General features: G+C 41.4%; 1 protein-coding gene across 1 annotated transcript in view; it reads right to left on the bottom strand.

Annotated features, from left to right (window-relative positions):
• Positions 1-20044, bottom strand: part of LOC132835108 (wings apart-like protein homolog) — a 208926-nt gene that overhangs the window by 19861 nt on the left and 169021 nt on the right. The window contains exons 13-14 of the mRNA XM_060854428.1: positions 11632-11807; positions 5398-5513 (exon numbers count right to left, since the gene is read on the bottom strand). Coding sequence (XP_060710411.1) covers positions 5398-5513; positions 11632-11807 — 292 coding nt within the window. The remainder of the gene's footprint in view (positions 1-5397; positions 5514-11631; positions 11808-20044) is intronic.

The following is a 20044-nucleotide window of genomic DNA, read 5'->3' on the forward strand; positions in this document are numbered from 1 at the left end:
ATTTGGAATTTTTTTTGAAGAGGTAATATGTGAGTGATGCTGTTATTGCACTGGGGACAAAGGAATGGACTTCCACAAACCATTTTATGCAGTGCCACACAATAGATTTGAGACACAGTAGCAATGCAGATACAAAATTGGCTGAGCCATAGAAAACAGTGTAATGGTCAATGGATACTTTTTGATCTGCAGGAAAGTTTAAAGTGGAGTTTCCTCAAGATCAGTATTGGTGCCCTGGCTTTTCCAATGTAAGTGATGATATGCAGGTGACAATTTCAAAGTTTTCAGATGATAAAAAAAACTTCGAGGGAAAAATGAGGTCTGCAGATGCTGGAGATCAGAGCTGAAAATGTGTTGCTGGAAAAGCGCAGCAGGTCAGGCAGCATCCAAGGAACGGGAAATTCGACGATGCCTGAAACGTCGAATTTCCTGTTCCTTGGATGCTGCCTGACCTGCTGCGCTTTTCCAGCAACACATTTTCAGCGCAGATAAAAAAAAACTTGAAAGCATTGCAAACAGTGAAGAGGACAGAACTTCAAAACAAAACAGACAAATTGACGCAATGGACAAACGGATGACAGATGAAGTTCAAAGCAGTCAAATGCAAAGTGATGTAGGAAGAATGTGGACAGACAACAAATAGGTATGCAATACATAAGGGAATACAGGAGAAGAGGGACATGGGTCTGTGTGTGCAAAGCTCAGTTAAGTGATAGGAATGGCGAAGACAACAATTAATAAAGCAAACAGTATCCTGGAGTTTATTAATAAAGGTAGAATGGACAGGATAGGAAGTTATGCTGACCTTTTACAAGACTTCAAAGTTTCTACGTGTTGACTTTGTTACCATGATTTGGAGATGCCGGTGTTGGACTGGGGTGTACAAAGTTAAAAATCTCACAACACTAGGTATAGTCCAACAGGTTTAATTCCAATTAAACCTGTCGGACTGTAACCTGGTGTTGTGTGATTTTTAACTTTGACTTAGTTACAGCATTGTGCACAGCTCTGGATGCCACACAATAGGAAGGACGTGAATACATTGGAGAGTGTGCAGAAGAGACTTATTAGAATGGTTCCAGACATGAGAAACTTTAATTATGAGGATAAATTGAGCAGGCTGGGATTGTTCCTCTTGGTGTGAAGGTGATTAAGAGGAGATATGATAGAAGCTTTCAAAATCATGAGTGTCATGGATAAACTAGATCAAGAGAAACTGTTTCTGTACATAAAAGAATTAAGATGAGGGGGCAGAGAGTTAAAGTATTTACAAACAAAGCAAATGCAGTAGTAGTTAGGATCTGGAATTTCACTGCCTGGAAGTTTGGCAGAGGCAGCCGATGGAGCCATTTATGAGGGACAGGGGATGTTTATTTGAATAGAAACAACATGCAAGGATATGGGAAAAAGGCAGGTAAATGGCACCAAGCGATAATGCTGGCCGAAGAGCCAATACAGACACAATGGGCTAATGTCTTTCATGACTGTCGTAGCAATTATGAATGTCTGTCAATACTAGCCATTGTTTATCTGCCATACATTTTAACATTTCCCCAGTCTACTCAACCAACTTGTTCATCATACTTGCAAAGTTACATTTTTGTTGAGATTTAAGTCGTTACGTTTTGGCTAGAAATAGGCAGTTTTCAAACTTAATGGAAGATTCTATCATATTTTAGTTATTCTTCTTGACAGGTTAATTTTGCAAGGTCATTAACTTGTTCCTTCGCATCACGCAACAATAGATCTAAAATAACCTGTTCTCCAGTTGATTCCTCAACAGACTGCTCTGGAAAACTCATATGTCAGAAATATAAAAATAGAAGTTACTGGTAAAACTCATGTCTGACAACAGCTGTGAAGAGAAATCAGAGTTGACGTTTCTGGTCTGGTAATATTTCCTCAGGACTCGGACCTGGAACATTAAATCTGATTTCTCTTTAGATGCTACCAGATCTACTGAGCTTTTCGAGCAATGTGTGTTTCTGTTTCTGATTTACAGCATCAGCAGTTCTTTTGGCTTTTATTATAGAACAATGTCGCCCAACATTAGATTTACTCAGTGTATACATTGATTGAATCCACCCATCAATATGCAATACCTCTGTTAAATGCATCTCCGATTTCCTGACTTATGTTCTGCCCTCCATTACTGCTACTGTTTACAGAGTTATAAATAACTCCAACTAATGCCTGCTAATTATTAGCTCCATCTAGAGAGATAATATATATTGTTCATTCAATCCAAGATCCCGTCTCACTGATCCCATTCCTCATTACCAACATTATCCCACCCTTTTGGTCTCCCCTTCTGGAATGTTGAATGTACTTGAATAATCAGTTCCAGCTGTGCTTACTCTACAGTCGTATCTCTGTAATAAAAGTTAAATCATGTCCGTTTTTTAAACTTGTGCCTTCTATTTGTCAACCTTGCTGAGAACATTGCACGCATTGATTTTTAGATCTATATAAAGACCAATGTCTGAAGTGAATGAAACCAGATGGAAACACAGCATTGATCAGGGCACCAGTAACAACAGACAACCCCGTCAACCACACTAAAGTTATTCTCACTAACATTTAGGGGCTAGTGCCAAATTTGGAAGAGCTATCTCAGACTAGCAGAGTCATACCAAATGATACCCCAGGCATGACTACCCCTGGGTATGCCGTGTCCTACCAATGGGACACACCTAGCAGAAGCTGTAGCAATGACACAGTCAGGAAGGATGCCCTTGGAGCATTCAACACCATAAAGTCTCATGATAGCAATTCAAAGAAGGGTAAGAAAACCTCGATTATCAAGAACTGCACAACCCACACTGTACCCCTCAGCTGGTGTACCAGTGTTGCACAATGTTGAGACTATTTGGAGGCTGCATGAAGGGTGTCAAGGATGTCAAACGTTCCCTGGGGGTGGGAGACTTCAATGTCTATCACCAAAAGTGGCAGGGTAGCACCACTAATTGGGAAAAACATCCACAATCTAACAACTTCAGGTGCATCTCTCCATGACAGTAATGGTAACAGTGACCACCATACAATCCAATTAGAACATTAAGGATACAGTTTATCTTTCTGTGTGGTACTACCATTGTGCCAAATGAGTTAGAGTTTGAACAGATCAGTCCACTCAAGACTGGGCATTCCTGAGGTGCTGTGGACCATTAGCAGCAGTAGCAGAACTAAACACAAATTTGCAACCTCATGGTCAGGCATATCCTCACTTTTTACCAGGCCAGCAGAGAAACCCTGGTTCAAAGATAAATGCAAGATGGCATGCCAAGAGCAGCACCAGATGTATCTAAAAATGTAGTGTCCAGGCCTGGGTTGACAAATGGCATGTAATATCACACCACACAAACGCCAGGCAATGACTATCTCCAACAAGAGAGAACCTGGCCATTAGCCTTTGTCATTCAATAGCACGACTCATTATTGCCAACATCATGGGAGCTACCATTGACCAGAAATGGAGCGAGGCGAGCCATGAAAGTTTTGTGGCTATCAGAGCAGGCCAAGGGCTACAAAACTCACCCTCATAACTCTGTAAAGCCTGTTCACTATCAACAATGCACAAGTCAGGGGTGCGATGGAGTACTCCCCACTTGACTGGATGTGTGTCGCTCCAAAAGCACTCAAGAAGTTTGACAACTTCCAGGCCAAGGCAGACCACTTGATTAGCACCACATTGTCAAGCATTCACCCATTCACCACCAAAGCTCAGGAGCAAATGTGTACCATTTACAGAAGCACTGCAGAAATTGGCCAAATTTGTTTCAGCAGTAATTTCTTAACCCATGATCACCAGTACATCAAGGGCAGCAGATACATGGAAACACCATATCTTGAAATTCCTCTCCAAGTCTATCACCATCCTGACTGTGGCTGGGTCATCAACTTTCACCATCTGTCCATCCCTGTAAGACTGACCTAGACTTCTGGAGTACTAGTCCAAAGACATGACTACTCTGTTACAGCCTCCTCCATGCTGGGATGATTTCAGTGCACAAATTAGGAAGGGACCAAAATTCTTAAATTGCATCCAGAAGACAGTTTTACTAGTCAGTACATAGTGCAAGGTTGGGGGGTGGGGGGTGTGGAAAGAGAGGTTCAGGACCTAATATTTGGAAATGAGCCCATATTAATAGGGGGCTATTTTGAAGAAGTGACCAAAACTCAAATTTAGGATAGTTATGGAAACAGATAAAGATGGGTCTGGAATAGAAGTTTAAACTGGGGAAAGAGGGGCTTTACTGAGAAGATTTCATTTGGCCCAAGTGATTGGGAGCAGCGATTTGCAGATAAAACTGTCTGATCTTTGGAAGGCATTCAAATAATAACAAGGATATAGAGCAAACATGTTTTCATAAAAACCAAAGTGTGGGATCAAAACTGGGAGAACCTTGGATGTCAACGGACATGAAGTTAGAATTAAGAAAAAGTGAAACTTATGGTAGATACCAAAAGCTGAATAAAGCAGAGTCCCGACAAGAGCATAAAAGCATAAACAGTGCAGAGGGGAACTTAGAGAAAATTAGGAAACCTGAGAGAATGTCTAAGGAAGCATTCATTGGTAGAATATAGCAAAACTTAAATGGGATTTCTAGATCTATAGCAAGAGCAAAGAAAAAAAAAGGAAATGAGCTGGACCACAGAGGGCGCATATGAGGACCCAGAGGTCATGGGCGCAGCATTCAATGAAGACGCTGTGTCGGTTTTCACAATAGACATCAGGACAAAGGACTGTGAAATATTTGAGGAAATTTAGAGCAGGAAGTAGCGGGGTTTAGCTACTTAAATGAAAGGAGAGAAATCTGCAGTCCTAAATGAGATGCATCCCAAGACTGTTGAGGGGAACAACGAAGGGGAAAATAGAAGCCCGAGCAGTAATTTTAAATTTTTTTCCTGGCCACATGACTAAAGGATAAAACTACCTTAGAATTCAATTTTCTGTGGTGATCCCCAAGCCTTGGACTCCAGCTAGGCATCTCCTCTGCCAAGCTAAGTCAAGTACTGTCTTGGATCATAATAAAACACATTTCTAAGGTAAAAGATAATTTTAAACAATAAAAACATAATTGCATATAAATAAATCACATTTACTGCATTGCATCTACACAGCATCTAGCAAATCAACAACAGACTGAAACCACTGACCAAGACAAAAACACAGCAATCTGATCTGCAATACTTCTAAGTTGATTAACAGTGGTGGGAAGGCAAAAAGTTTGAAAATCTATTATGTTGGTTAAGTTCATCTTAATAACACAAAGAAGCAACCAGAATAAAGAACTATAACCTGTTAAATAAAATTCCTGGCTTTGTACGAACATCTTTCAGAAGGGAAGCTGAAAAGCTGGACTGTCATTTCTTCGAGTTATTAATATTTCTTACCAATACTCGAATATCAAATCTCTGTTCCTGAGGTATATATTGTGGCACCTGAAGTACACAGTTCATGGTTGTGCTGATGAGGTTATCCTGTTCACCAGTCTTCGTGCTTCCCCACTCTAAAGGGGAAAAAAAAGGATGACAAGAAGCCTGAGTAACAAATAGCATCTATGGAGTTTACTCTAAAGCGAAGACTAACTAATGAACCAACAGCAGCCACCAGTAATGTTGAAGAGACATTCTTATGGCTACCTTCAGAATTGATAAATGTCACTTAACCCATCAAACTTACTGTGCATTTTGAACACCAGCCATCAAGCCATAATGACCTCACTCAGCACCAACTACGTTACACCTTTGGGTTGAAGCACAGCGCCACAACAACAGATTTAATAAACAGTAAACAGTTCCTGCTGTTACACTTATCTGCACTACACACAGGAACAAACAAACCTGGAATTCAATTATTTGCTGAAAATAAAAGATGAATATTTGCAATATTGTTACCATTTAGAACTGGAATATATTGAAAGCATAAGTGCCACTGACTAATGCGAACAGAATTAATTTCCTTCTGGCCATAAAGATTTTTTAGATGCAATCTCCTTTATAAAATGAAGGGGCAGTGTATCATGCTGGCACATCAAAATACCGCCACCTGTGGTGTGACTTGATTCTCTTGTCACAGTTCTTGTTTCAATGCAATAATTTAGGAAGGCCAGTGCAACCCTGTGTTGAAAGCAGTGCACCGCGTGTTGATGCAGTGGGTGGGAGCCAGTCAAAGCTGAATGCCAAGACTAGCAAAGAGGGGTGAAGGAGAGGGCATGATGAGAAGGCAAGGATGGTCGTGATATAGCTTGTTCAGCAGGCCTCAACCCAGAGAATAGAAGAGGAAGGAAAACAATATACACAGAAAATGACACGTTAAAAAGTGTTCACAAGCTGCCTCTGTGCTTAGAGAAAATGAATCAGATTTAAAGCAATGTTGCAAACCTGGAACAGATCATAAAATAATCCAGTGGGCTCAACGATACATTATATTTGTCTTTTGTTATCAGTCTGTCAATAGCTCTTCAGCATAGAAGAGAGGAAATAGATTTGAACAGCAGAGAGAAGCAGCAATGGAGAAACTGATATGGGCAAATCAATATCATTACTTCCCGTCCCAGCTAAACATGATATTGACATTTATCAACCAAGTTATAGCCTTGTGATAAATTGCAAATTATCTAAGGGAAATAAACTTACAGGGATAAAGGGAAATGCAGAGGAATGAAACTCACTGAATTGCTCTGCAGAGAACTGGCATGGACTCTGGGACAAATGGCCCCCTCCTGCACCATAACAACAAACTACATCATTACAATTTAACATCACTGACATTGGAAACCAATCAGTAAAGTTGCCATAGTCACAGAGGACTGCTCCCTCACTAGAGAGAGGGATGATTGGAAAGGAGTTTAACCTGAAGGGAACCATGCTTCAGGCAAGGGCGATGTTCAGGAGGATCTCTATGGTGATTTCAGCCAGGAATAGAATCCATGTCGTAGTATCATTCTGAATTGCAAATCAGCTGTCCAACCACTGAGCTAAGTCAACAAACATTATACCTATAACACTAAGGGGGATAGGATTACAACATATAGGGAGTACAGCTATTTAGCAAAAAGATACTTAATAATTTAATGGCCAACAATTCAGAAAGCAACACTAATAATTTATATTTCACAATAAATTTAATTCCGCATACTCTTGTTACTGAACTAAGAATACAACTGTGCACAATATTTATTTACCACTCAAAGCACAAATGGGAGAAAAATAAAAACACAAGTTGACATATTTTTCAGGGCAGAAGAGTGGAGAGCAACTTGGGAAGGTAAGGGATTCTGAATCTGAGGGGGACACTGAATGGGGACGTCACAGGAGGGCTCCGATTTGATTGGCTAATAAGGGGGTCTGCTAAATTTGAATCTGTGCTAAATAGAATCTTGTTAATGTATTGGTCACAACATACATAAAGAGATATAAACGAGTTAAAAATGTTTTAAAAACCAAATCAAAAACTAAATAAAATAAGGATGGAGGGTCAGGTGATGTGTTGTTTCTGCATGATGTAGGAGTTGGTGGACCCTATTGCGATTTCCAATGACCATATCTGCAGTTAAATGTTCATTGCTGGAAGAACTCTGGCTCAAAGTTGCAACACATCAGGGAGGGTGAAGAGAGTTACCTGGATGTTGTGTTTCAGGAGGTGGTCACACCCATTAGACTAACTAATACTAATTCAGCCAGTGGTCAGGAACAGCAGGGTGTGGCTGTGAGTGAGGCAGGTAGAGGGATCCAGGAGGTAGAGTTGCAGGAGTCTCAGTGCTTATCCTTGACCAACATGTTCAAGAGTTTTGGGGACAGCAGGGAGAATGAGTGGATTGACCATAGCAACATGGTGTAGGGAGCCATTCAGGGAGAGAAGAAAAATTTTGTTGTAATTGGGGATAGTATAGTTAGGGCATAAACACTGACCTGTGAGCAGGATCAAGAGATCCAAAGGTTGTGTTGCCTGCCAGGTGCTTGGATTCAGGATACTTCATCTGGTCTGCAGAGGAACTTGGACTGGGAGGGTAAAGACCCAGTGATTATGGTCCACGTAGGCACTAATAACATAGGTAAAACTAGGGCAGAGGTTCTGCTCAGGAAGTATGAGCAGACAGGAGCTAAATTAAAAAGCAGAACCAAAAATATAATTATCTCTATAACTATCTGAGCCATGAACTAATTGGCAATGGGTCCAAAAGACAAAGCAGGTAAACAGAGTGGTGTGGGAGAAATTGGTTCGAATTCATGGGACATTAGCACCAGTATTGGGGAAGGAGGGAGTTGTTCCGATGGGATGCTCTTCATCTGAACTGTGTTGGGACCAGAGCCTGAGCAAATAACAACTAGGGTTGTTGACAAAACTTTAGACTAAATGGGGTGGGGAGGGGGGGGAAAGAGAGACATTAGCAGACCCGAGTTAGTAAGAGTGCAGAACTCTGGACAGGTTAGTAAACTTTCCATCACAGAGACAAATAGGACAGAGTGTCTGAAAAGAGTTGGCAATCAAACTTCAAGTACACTGGACAAACGAATGACAATGAGAAGAGAGACAGTTAATCTAGGACTCAAGGTGTTATATCTGAATGACAACAGTAAAAGGAATAAAGAAAGGAACTTGTGGTGCAGGTTGAAATGAGCAGGTATAACATGGTGGGCATCATGGAGATATGGCTGCAGGGATCAGGATTGGGAGCTGAATATTCAAAGATATACGTCTTATCGAAAAGATAGGCAGGTGAGCAGAGGGGGTGAGGTTGCCTTATTAGTGAGAAATGAAATTAAATCAGTAGGTAAAAATGGAGTTAGAGTTAGATGGTGTAGAATCTGTGCCGGTAGAAATGAGGAACGGCAACGGTAAAACAAACATCGTTGAAGTTATGAACAGGCTCCCAAACAGTAGTCAGGAGCTGGGGTGGGAGGTACACCAGGAGGTAGAAAAGATGTATAGGAAAGGCAATGTTACAATGATCATGGGGGATTTCAATATGCAGATGGACTGGGAAAATCAGTTTGGTAGTGGATTGCACGAAAAGGAATTTGTGGAATGTCTATGAGATGGATTTTTTTCAACTTGTGGCGGAGCCCGCTAGGGAACAGACAATGGATTTAGTGTTGTGCAATGAGGCAGACTTGATCAGGGAGAGTAAGCGAAGGAGCCCTAACAGAGTCAGTGATCATTATATGATTGAACATACTCTGCAATTTGAGAAGGAGAAGACAGAATCAAAAGTAACGGTATTATAGCTGAATAAAGGCAATGACAGAGACATAAGGGAGGAGTTGGGAAGAACTGACTGGGAGAGGACCCTTGCAGGAAAGACAGTGGAACAGCAATGGCAGGAGTTTCTGGGAGTAATTCAAGAGACACAGCAGAGGTTCATCCCGAATAAAAAGAAGTCTGGTACAGAGAGGATGAGGCTACTATGGCCTCACAGGGAAGTCAGGGATAGCATAAAAGCAAAAGAGAAAGCATATAATGTGGCAAAGGGCAGTGGGAAATCAGAGGATTGGGAAACTTACAAAGAGCAACAGAGGGCAACAAAAATAAGAGAGGAGAAGATTAAATATGAGAGTAACCTAGCCAGTGTTATAAAGGAAGACTAAGTGTTTCTTTTGATATATAAAGGGCAAAAGAAGAGGCAAAAGTGAGCATTGGGCCGCTGGAAAATGACTCTGGAGAGATAGCATTGGGAAACAAAGAAATGGCTGAGGATTGGAAAGGTTACTTCATGTCAGTCTTCACAGTGGAGGACAGGAGTAATTTCCCAAAAATTCAAAGGGGGAGTCGGGCAGTGCTGAACTACGGTGGCCATCACAGAGGAGAAGGTGCAAGAAAAACTGAATGGCCTAAGGTGGATAAATCATCTGGACCAGATGGACTACATGCCAGAGCTCCAAGGGAAATAGCTGAAGGGATACTGGAGGCGTTAGTGATCATCTTTCACGAATCACTAGATTCAGGGAGTGTCCCAGTGGACTGGAAAATTGCTAATGTGACATCCCTATTTAAAAAGGGAATAAGGCAGAAGATGGAAAATGACAGACCAATCAGCCTAACCTTGGTCGTGGGTAAGATCCTGGAATCGATTGTGAAGGATGCGATTTCTGAATACTTGGAAGTGTATGGTGAAGTAGGGCAGAGTCAGCATGGTTTCATCAAGGGGAGGGCATGCCTGACAAATTTGCTTGAATTCATTGAGGAAGTAATGGGCAGGTTAGACCAAGGACAGCCAATGGATATTATCTATCTGGACTTCAAAAATGCCTTTGACAAGGTGCCACACAGGAAGCTGAGTAAGGTAAGGGCCCATGTTGTTACAGGCGAGGAATGGATAGAAGCTTGGCTGTCTGGCAGAAAGCAGAGAGCAGGGATAAGAAGGTCCTTCTCAGGATGGCAGCCAGTGACAAGTATTTCACAGGGCTCAGTGTTAGGACCACAACTTTTTTTTATTTTAAACGCTAACGATTTAGATGAAGCAAATGAGGGCTTTCTGGTCAAGTTTGCAGATGATACAAAGATAGGTAGAGGGACAGGTTAGGAAAGTGGACAAAGTAGTGCAGATGGAGTACAATGTGGCAAAGTGAGAGGTCATGCATCTTGTTAGGAAGAATGGAGGCATGGACTACTTTCCAAATAGGGACTTGAGTGTTCTAGTCCAGAATTCTCTCAAGATAAACTTCTAGGTTGAATGAGTAGTTTGGAAAGCAAATACAGTGATGGCATTTATTTTGAGGGGACTTGAATATAAAAGCAGAGCCGGTCAGACCACATTTGGAGAATTGTGTGCAGCTTTAGGCCCCATACCAGAGGAAGGATGTACTGGCCCTAGAGTGCGTTCAGAGAAGGATATACTGGCCCTGGAGTGCGTTCAGAGAAGGTTCACAAGAATTGCCCCAGAAATGAAAAGCTTCACATATGAGCAATATTTGAGGATTCTGGGTTTATGGCATTTAGAAGGATGAGGGGGAATCTAATTGAAATGCACGGAAAAGAGTAGATGTTGGGAAGACGTTTCCATTGGTACATATGTAATATGATCCAACTTCAGAGGCTAAAGATATATTTCATAACTTTAACGCCGTGTTGCAGAAGACAAAGATTATGGAATTCCAAAGCATATTTTTGTAATAAGTTTTAATTTTTTTTAGTTTTAATTTTAGAATGGAGATAAAGAGAAACTTCTTCAGCCAGAGAGTGGTGAATCTATGGAATGCACAGCCCACAGAAGGCAAACCAGGTCATTGCATATATCTAAGATTGAGATAGATAGATTCTTGAGTATTAAGGGTTATGGGGAGAAAGCGGGAGAATGGGGTTGAGAAACTCCGCCATGATTGCACAGCAAAGCAGACCCGATGGGCTGAATGATCTACTTTCTGCTCCAATGTCTTATGGTCTTATACAACCTTTTCCTCCAGTTACCTTAATTTGGTTTTATACCCATTCCACTTTCGAAACCCTAGTGCGTAATAGGGACCCATGGCTTAGTCATGATAAATCATGCTCAAATCTCAGCATTTCACTTATTAACTCAAGTTTGAAAGGAGTGGTAGGGAACAGATAGAAACATGGAAAATAGGAGAGGTAGGCCAATCAGCCCTTCAAGTTTGGTCATATGGTCCCTCCATTTAAAAACTTACCATTGTCATTAGTCAAATTTAATAAGACTCCAAAGATTGCTCTCATGCAGTCCTCCACTGCTTTGCCAATATGGCTGGAGGCACTGTACTGTGGTAGAGAATTGCTGTTTGTCATGCAAATCTGGTTTTCTTCTCGATTGTATTGTGTGATCAGCTGCTCACAATGTCGTAAAGCTCTGCAGATAAAGCACATTTACTAAGTTATCAGGAGGGCTGTTTATATGAAGATCTGTAGCTTGATTCACATTAAACAGTTTAAATCATTCAGCCTAAATCCAATTGAAATTCAGTATATTGTGAAAGAATGTTAACCGATTTCAGAGTGCAGCACTTGGGGTAACAAAGTCTTTAAATCTAATGGGTAAATAGGATGATGACACCTATGTTTTACGCTTTGCTCCCTTTTGTCTCCAGCTGTTCCTGTGATTGGGATAATAAAAGATTAGCTATGGTCAAAAGCTGTAACCTTGACTAGCTGTCCTTTGATCTTTAACTTCTCACTGATGCAGAAAAACAAAAGGTGTGAATTCAGTTTAAAAAAATCACGTCAACATTTTATACCACCACTTTCCCACATATTGATAATGCAACAATTTTCTCTAATTTAAAAGCTTAACATGAGTAAAACTAATGACCCAACACGCTAAGAATTCTCATTGATTAATATTATTGGTGAATATTACACTAAAAGACCAGCAGATACATTGTGTTGTCAGCATATGTGCACAAGAACTCTCACAGGTCCCACATGATTCTCAGAGTTCCGGAGATCAAGGGATTGCTGAATTTGATGGGCCAGCTGAGCTGACACCATTCTGAAACATCCTTTTCATGCACATAAGCTAGATAGATAAGCTAGTCTGGCAATCTCAAATCCTGCATTATTGAAAATGATTTACTAAATCACAGTCTAATTGCTGTAATGGATTGAAATGCTACAGGCATTGCTTTGAATACTGGCTTCCTAGAGGAAGCGCCAAACATTTTACACACTAGTCTCAATGCAGCGATGGAACATTAAAATGCATCGACTCTTGGCAAAGGGCAAAGACATACTGATTCAGCAGTCATTTGCTGACAGTCACAGAACAAAATCAACTCCTGATCTTTAAAAAAGATATAAAATCACATAGGCAGGGACATAAAGGTAAGAAAATGCTGGTCACAAGCTGGGTTTTGAAATGAACAGGCAATCAGCTAGTATAACAGCAGCAACCAATGCAGCTCCATAGAAGTGCCTCATTTTGAAATTTGATAAAAATGTGGTATTTGCCTCCAGAATGATCACTAAATCTGACATCCCAACAAAAACGGAGATACTCTTTCCTTTGTCAGCTATGGAACATGTAAAGATGTGGTACAATAGATGAAATGGTTTCTCACTTTATAGACAGTCCTACAATATTTTCTGCACAACTTGGGGCTCAGGGAAGCTTGCTTTCTATAAAGTAGAAACTCTTCCCAAAAAGAGATATGCAATATCTGATCCAACTTCAGGAGGCTAGAGATGCATTTCACAACTTTAATGTTGCCATGCAGAAGACAATGATGATGGAAGCGGAAAGTACATTTTTGTAATCATTTTCAAACTGTCACTCTGTCAACTCTTACTGTCACTTAAACTGCATCATATTCACAATGTAGTTTTGGTTTAACTACTTCAGTTGGGCAATCCTAAATGCAATACATTTAGGTGGATCAGCCAGGTGCAATGTAATCACAAAAACTAAAACTGAAAAAAAACCGCAGAAACTGGAAGTCAGACAAAAACAAACTGCTAGAAAAACCCAACAGGTCTGGTAGTATCTGTGAACAAAAATCAAAGTTAATGTTTCAGGTCCAGTAACCCTTCCTCAGAACTGCAACATAATCACAGCTTAGTAAAAGGAAATGTTTCAACACCCCTGTAATAACAGCAATGATTAAAAATGCTCACAGGTTTACCATTCCTCTATCCAATGGAATAAAGACTCAGGCCTTTTGTTCTGTATTTTGTTCTGATGATATTCCCACCATTGCCACTAAACTGCCCTCTAATTAATGAGGCTGGCGAAAAACAAAATTGCTATCTCCTGCCTTTATTCAAGTGAGGTTTGCCCTAATTCTTCAGGAATAAAGAGCTGAGAGACAAACTGGCAATGTAACTGAGATGACCTGCTGCCCATCAACGTAACAGCATGTGACAGTTGGCTGCAATTCCATATTGCGCATGGCACGTGCATCCTGACCTAAAACCCCAACACTTTGAGATATCACAGACTTAGCCCAGTAACATTGTTTGACATGGGGTTGAGGGGATGAGAAAGGAAAAAAAGCAGAATAAAGCAAAATGAAGAAACAGAGAGAAAGAAAAACTGCTGCTGCAGCTGATAAAAGCTGCTGCAATCAGCCATAGCTGTAATTGTCTCTAATCTACACATCAGGAATCTAAAATTTAATAATTACTGTCAATGCATTGCTACTTTTAGAATTGTAGTTGGTTTCTATTCACAGGCAAGGAATTGGGTTGAAACTTCTGCAGTCCCCACCTTTCACTGTTCTCTCAATATAAAAAGTAGCTCCAGACTTATTTAGCAAGAGATATCATTCAGACTATTGCATCTGTGTACACTTTTTTAAAAGTATTCTATGATTTCAACTCCACTGCTTTTCCCCCATAATTTTGCATTTTAATTCTTTTTCAAGTATCTAACCAAACTCCTTTTTAGCATTCCTATTGTACTTGCCTGCACTACCCTTTCAAGCGACACATTCCAGACCTCAGCAATATGTTGGATAAGATTCTGTTTAATCTAAGATGACTTTACACTGGTCTTCAGATTATCAAACTTCTCACCTGCGTTTCTCCCAATTTGCTTTATCAACACCCTTCAATCTCGCAGAAAAACCTTAATTTGTCTATTTTTTCCATTAATGTTGTAACTTTGAATTTAGAATTATTGTTGAAATATATTTCTGCTGTAGAACCAGATTATTTCTGCAAAGCCAGAATGCTGGATAATGACTATTTCCAAAAGTACACACACCCACCATTCCTTGACATAAGCACTTAATCTTGAGGGCTACTGTTGACCAGCTGGTGAACTGCACCAATAACAGCAATTTCCTGGCTACAAACATAAAGCAAAGGTTGGGTACTTTGACCACTTACTCACATCTAGTTCTATATCTAGAAGCTTAGCCACTAATATAGTAGAGCATTCATCACTTGCCTTGATGAGAAAAACAGCGTACAGGATCATTGGGTATCAATATCCACTCTTTCCAACATGGGCAGTGACAGGAGTTTGTACAATTGACAGAAGCGTAGCAGCAACTAGGCAAGGTCTCTTCACTATCATTGCTCACTTACCTTTGACTTCAAGTACTGAAAAATAAGACCAGCAATGTCACATGAACAGCATCACCACACTCCCTGCCAAATCATAGGCTTATCCCAGAAAGTGTAAACCTGGGAAAGATAAGCATGAGGTATAACTCTGACTCAATGAAGAGTACAGGAGGGCATGCTAGGAGCAGCAGTAGGTATCCCTAAAATAAGATACCAAATGCTGAGGCTGCAACACAGGACAACTTGTGTGCCAAACAGCATAAGCAGCAAGTGATTGCTCGCACTAAGTGATCCCATAACCAATGGATCAGATCTAAGCTCCACATTCCTACCACACCAAATCATGAATGGAGGAGGACAATTAGGCAACTCACTGGAGGAGGCTTTACAAATGCCCAAGTATATTCCGATCAAAGCAAGGATAGCAAGGGTAAGAAGAGCAAGCCTTGGCTAACAAGGGAATAAAGAAAAGGCATCCAATTAAAAGCTCAGGCTTACAAAGTGGCCAAGAGTAGTGGAAAACAGGAAGACTGGGAAAACTTTAAAAAAGCAACAAAGAACCACAAAGCAATTAATAAAGAAAGGAAAGATAGATTATGAATGCAAACTAGCACAGAATATAAAAACAGGTAGGAAAGTTTTTAAAAATATATAAAATTGAAAGTGATGGCTAAAGTGGACATAGGTCCCTTGCAGGAGGAGAAAGGGAATTAATATCGGGTAATGCTGAAACAGTAGAGGCCTTGAATAACTATTTTGTCAGTCTTCACAGTGGAAGATGTGTCTAACATGCCAAAGAATGATGTTAAGAATACAATGAGAGAGGAGGATCTCAATTCATTTCTTATCAATAAAGAGGAAGTGTTGAGCAAACTGGAGGTCTAAGGGTAGGTAAGTCCCCTGATCCTGATGGAATGCATCCCAGAGTTCTGAAAGAAATGGCAGAAGTTACAGTAGATGCATTAGTGATAATTTACCAAAATTCACCAGACTCCAGGCAGGAGCTGGCGGACTGAAAGACAGCAAATGTCACACGCTGTTTAAAAAAAGGTGTAGGCAAAAGGCAGGTAACTATAGGCCAGTTAGCTTAACATCTGTAGTTGGGAAAATGCTGGAGGCTATCATTAAGGAATAACTAGTGAGACATCTGGATGGAAAGGGTTCCATCAGGCAGACGCAGTGTGGATTCAGAAGGAAAGGTCATGTTTGGCAAACTTACTGGAGTTCTTTGAGAATGTAACAACATGGTGGATGCAGGGGAACCACTGGATGTGGTATACTTGGATTGCCAGAAGGTGTTCGATAAGGTGCCACATAAAAGACTGATCCATAAGATAAGAATGCATTGAGTTGAGGGAAATGTGCTAGCATAGATAGAGGACTGGTTAACCAATAGGAAGCAGAGAGCTAGGATAAATGAGCGTTCCTCTGGTTGGAGATCAGTGGTGAGCGGGTGCCATAGGGGTCGGTGTTGGGCTCGCAACTACTTACATACACAGATAAAAATTATTTGGAAGAGGGCACCAAGTGTAACGTATCCAAGTTTGCTGATGACGCCAAATTGAGTGGAAGGCAATCAGTGCAGAACATGTGAAAGGTTTGTAGAGAGATTTAAATAGGTTGTGAGTGTGTGTAAGGGTCTGGCAGATGGAGTACCATGTTGGTAAGTGCGAGGTTATCCACTTTGGAAGTAAAAAGAGTAGATCAGAATATTAGTTAAATGGTGAGAAGCTACAGCATGCTGTTATGCAAAGGAACTTAGGAGTGCTTGTATGTGAATTGCTAAAACTTATTTTGCGGGTGCAACAGGCAATCAGGAAGGCACATGGAATATTAGCTTTCATTGCTAGACGAATTGAATTTAAGAGCAAGGAGGTTCTGCTGCAACTGTACAAGGTGTTAGTGAGGCTGCAGTGGAGGTTCGCCAGGTTGATTCTGGAGCCGAGGGTATTACCCTACGAGAAGAGGTTGAGCTGCTTGGGACTGTATTCACCAGAATTTAGAAGAATAAGAGGGGAACTTATAGTAACATATAAAGTTCTGAAAGGGATCGATAAGATAGAGGCAGGCAAGTTGTTTCCACTGGTGGGCGAGACTAGGATTAGGGGATATGGCCTCGAGGTTAGGGGGAGTACATTTAGGATAGAGACGAGGGGAAACTGCTTTTCCCAGAGAGTAGTGCATCTCTGGAATTTTCTGCCCAATGAAGTAGTAGAGGCAGCTTCATTAAATATGTTCAAGACACAGTGGATGTGTTTTGCATGGTAGGGGAATTAAGGGTTATGGGGACAATGCAGGCAGGAGGAGTGAGACAATGGATAGATCAGCCATGATCTTAATGAACAGTGGAGCAGGCTCAATGGCCTACTCCTGTTTCTATTACTATGTAACAATGAAATATCCCCATCCTTGATGACGGGGTAGCCCAGCACATTAACATAAGACAAGGCAGAATGAAGTATTTGTAACAATCTATAGTCAGAAGTGCCGAGTGGATGATCCATTTCTGTTTCCTCCAAAGGTTGCCAGCTTCACAGATGCCTTCTTCAACCAATTTGACTCACGCCATGTGGTAACAAGAACAGTTAGAAAGCACTGGGTATTGCAAAGGCTACAGGCCTGAGCAACATTCCATCAATAATACTGAAGATTTGTGCTCTACAACTCCCCATGCCCGAGTCAAGCTTTTCTGGTTCAGCTACTTGATGACTGGAAAATTGCCAAGGTACACACAGTGCACAAAAAGCAGGACTAACCCAACAGAGCTAATTACTGGCCCATCGGTCAGTCTGTCCAGCTTTATTTTTGAGTGTCATTTAAGCAGTTCAATATAATTGAGTGACTCACTTGATCATCAACTAAGTGATGGAAGGGTTACTGAAAGTGCTATTAAGCAGCGCTTGCTTAGCAATAATCTGCTCACTGATACCTATTAGGTTTCGATAAGGCCATGCAATAAGGCCACTGAGCTCCTGGCTTCATTACAGCCTTGGTTCAAACATGGACAAAAGAACTGAATTCCAGAGATGAGAGTGTGACTGTCCTTTGCATCAAGCTCGCATCTGACTAAGTGTGGCAGCATGGAGCCCTAGTAAAACTAGAATCGATAGCACTAACGTTGTTTGGGTGGGAAGGGGAAAGAGAGAGAGAAGAGGAAAAGAGTGGGGGCATTTACCGCCGTTTGGAGCCAAACCAAGCACAAAGGGAGATAGCTGAGATGGCCGGAGGCCAGCCATCTCAGATCTTGGACCTTAGGATGTGCCCTGAGCCAAACCATCTTCAGCTATTTCATCGGGTAAAATATGACGTCTGCAGATGCTGGAGATCACAGCTGAAAATGTGTTGCTGGCTAAAGCACAGCAGGTTAGGCAGCATCCAAGGAATAGGAAATTCGACGTTTCGGGCATAAGCCCTTCATTCCTGATGATGGGCTTATGCCCGAAACGTCGAATTTCCTATTCCTTGGATGCTGCCTTACCTGCTGTGCTTTAACCATCAGCTATTTCATCAGTGACCTACCCACTGTCACAAGGTCAGAAGTGCAGACGTTTGCTGACGTTACAACATTAGTTTCTGACTCCTCAGATACTGAAGTAGTCCAAGTCCTAATGCAACAAGACCTGGACAATATTCAGGCTTGGGCTGACGAGTGGCAAGTAACATTTGTGCCACACAATTGCCAGGCAATGATCATATCATCATTGAATCCCCCGTTATCATCCTGGGGGTTATAAATGATCAGAAACTAAACTAATGGGCGGCACGGTGGCACAGTGGTTAGCACTGCTGCCTCACAGCACCTGAGACCCGGGTTCAATTCCCGACTCAGGCGACTGACTGTGTGGAGTTTGCACGTTCTCCCCGTGTCTGCGTGGGTTTCCTCCGGGTGCTCCGGTTTCCTCCCACAGTCCAAAGATGTGCAGGTTAGGTGAATTGGCCATGCTAAATTGCCCGTAGTGTTAGGTAAGGGGTAAATGTAGGGGTATGGGTGGGTTATGCTTCGGCGGGTCGGTGTGGACTTGTTGGGCCGAAGGGCCTGTTTCCACACTGTAAGTAATCTAATCTAAAAGTAATCTAATCTAATCTACAATAGCCATATAAACACTATGGCTAAACAAGCAGGTCATATGTTATGACCTGTGCTGTATCATTCTGTATTTCCATATCAATGAGATACAAACTGCAGAGTTACTTATGAATGACCAAATGAACTGATGCTAACAATGATGATCAGCCTAAGAGAGAAGCCAAAGATATACCAACATTCTAACTTTGATTAAGTTAGTCTTACTACCCATGAATCAAATGTAACAGAATGGAGAAAGGCATAGAACTATACCAAAAATGTCAGTTCAGATTCCTGGGTCAAAAAGGGTGAGAGAAGTTGCATTGAGCGATTAAGCTGTTTTGATAGTGCTGAAAAGTACTGGAATAGATTGAAAAGAGAGAAAGCTCAGAATATGTTCATGAGACCAATAGCAAAAATAGGAGCTAACAGGAATTTCAAAGTTTAAGATTTGTAGCTCGGGTGCTTGTTATTGTGGTTCTGTTCGTCGAGCTGGGAATTTGTGTTGCAGACGTTTTGTCCCCTGTCTAGGTGACATTCTCAGTGCTTGGGAGCCTCCTACGAAGCGCTTCTGTGGTTTGAATCTGTCGCTTCCGGTTGTCAGTTCCAGCTGTCCGTTGCAGTGGTCAGTATATTGGGTCCGGGTCGATGTGCTTGTTGATTGAATCTGTGGATGAGTGCCATGCCTCTAGGAATTCTCTGGCTGTTCTCTGTTTGGCTTGTCCTATAATAGGTGTTGTCCCAGTCAGATTCATGTTACTTGTCATCTGCGTGTGTGGCTACTAAGGATAGCTGGTCGTGTCGTTTCGTGGCTAGTTGGTGTTCGTGGATGCGGGTTGTTAGCGGTGTTCCTGTTTGTCCTATGTAGTGTTTTGTGCAATCCTTGCATGGGATTTTGTACACTACATTGGTTTTGCTCATGCTGGGTATCGGATCCTTTGTTCTGGTGAGTTTTGTCTGAGAGTGGCTGTTGATTTGTGTGCCGTTATGAGTCCTAGTGGTCGCAGTAGTCTGGC

Source organism: Hemiscyllium ocellatum, chromosome 43 (genome assembly GCF_020745735.1).
Source record: "Hemiscyllium ocellatum isolate sHemOce1 chromosome 43, sHemOce1.pat.X.cur, whole genome shotgun sequence".
NCBI lineage: Eukaryota > Metazoa > Chordata > Chondrichthyes > Orectolobiformes > Hemiscylliidae > Hemiscyllium > Hemiscyllium ocellatum.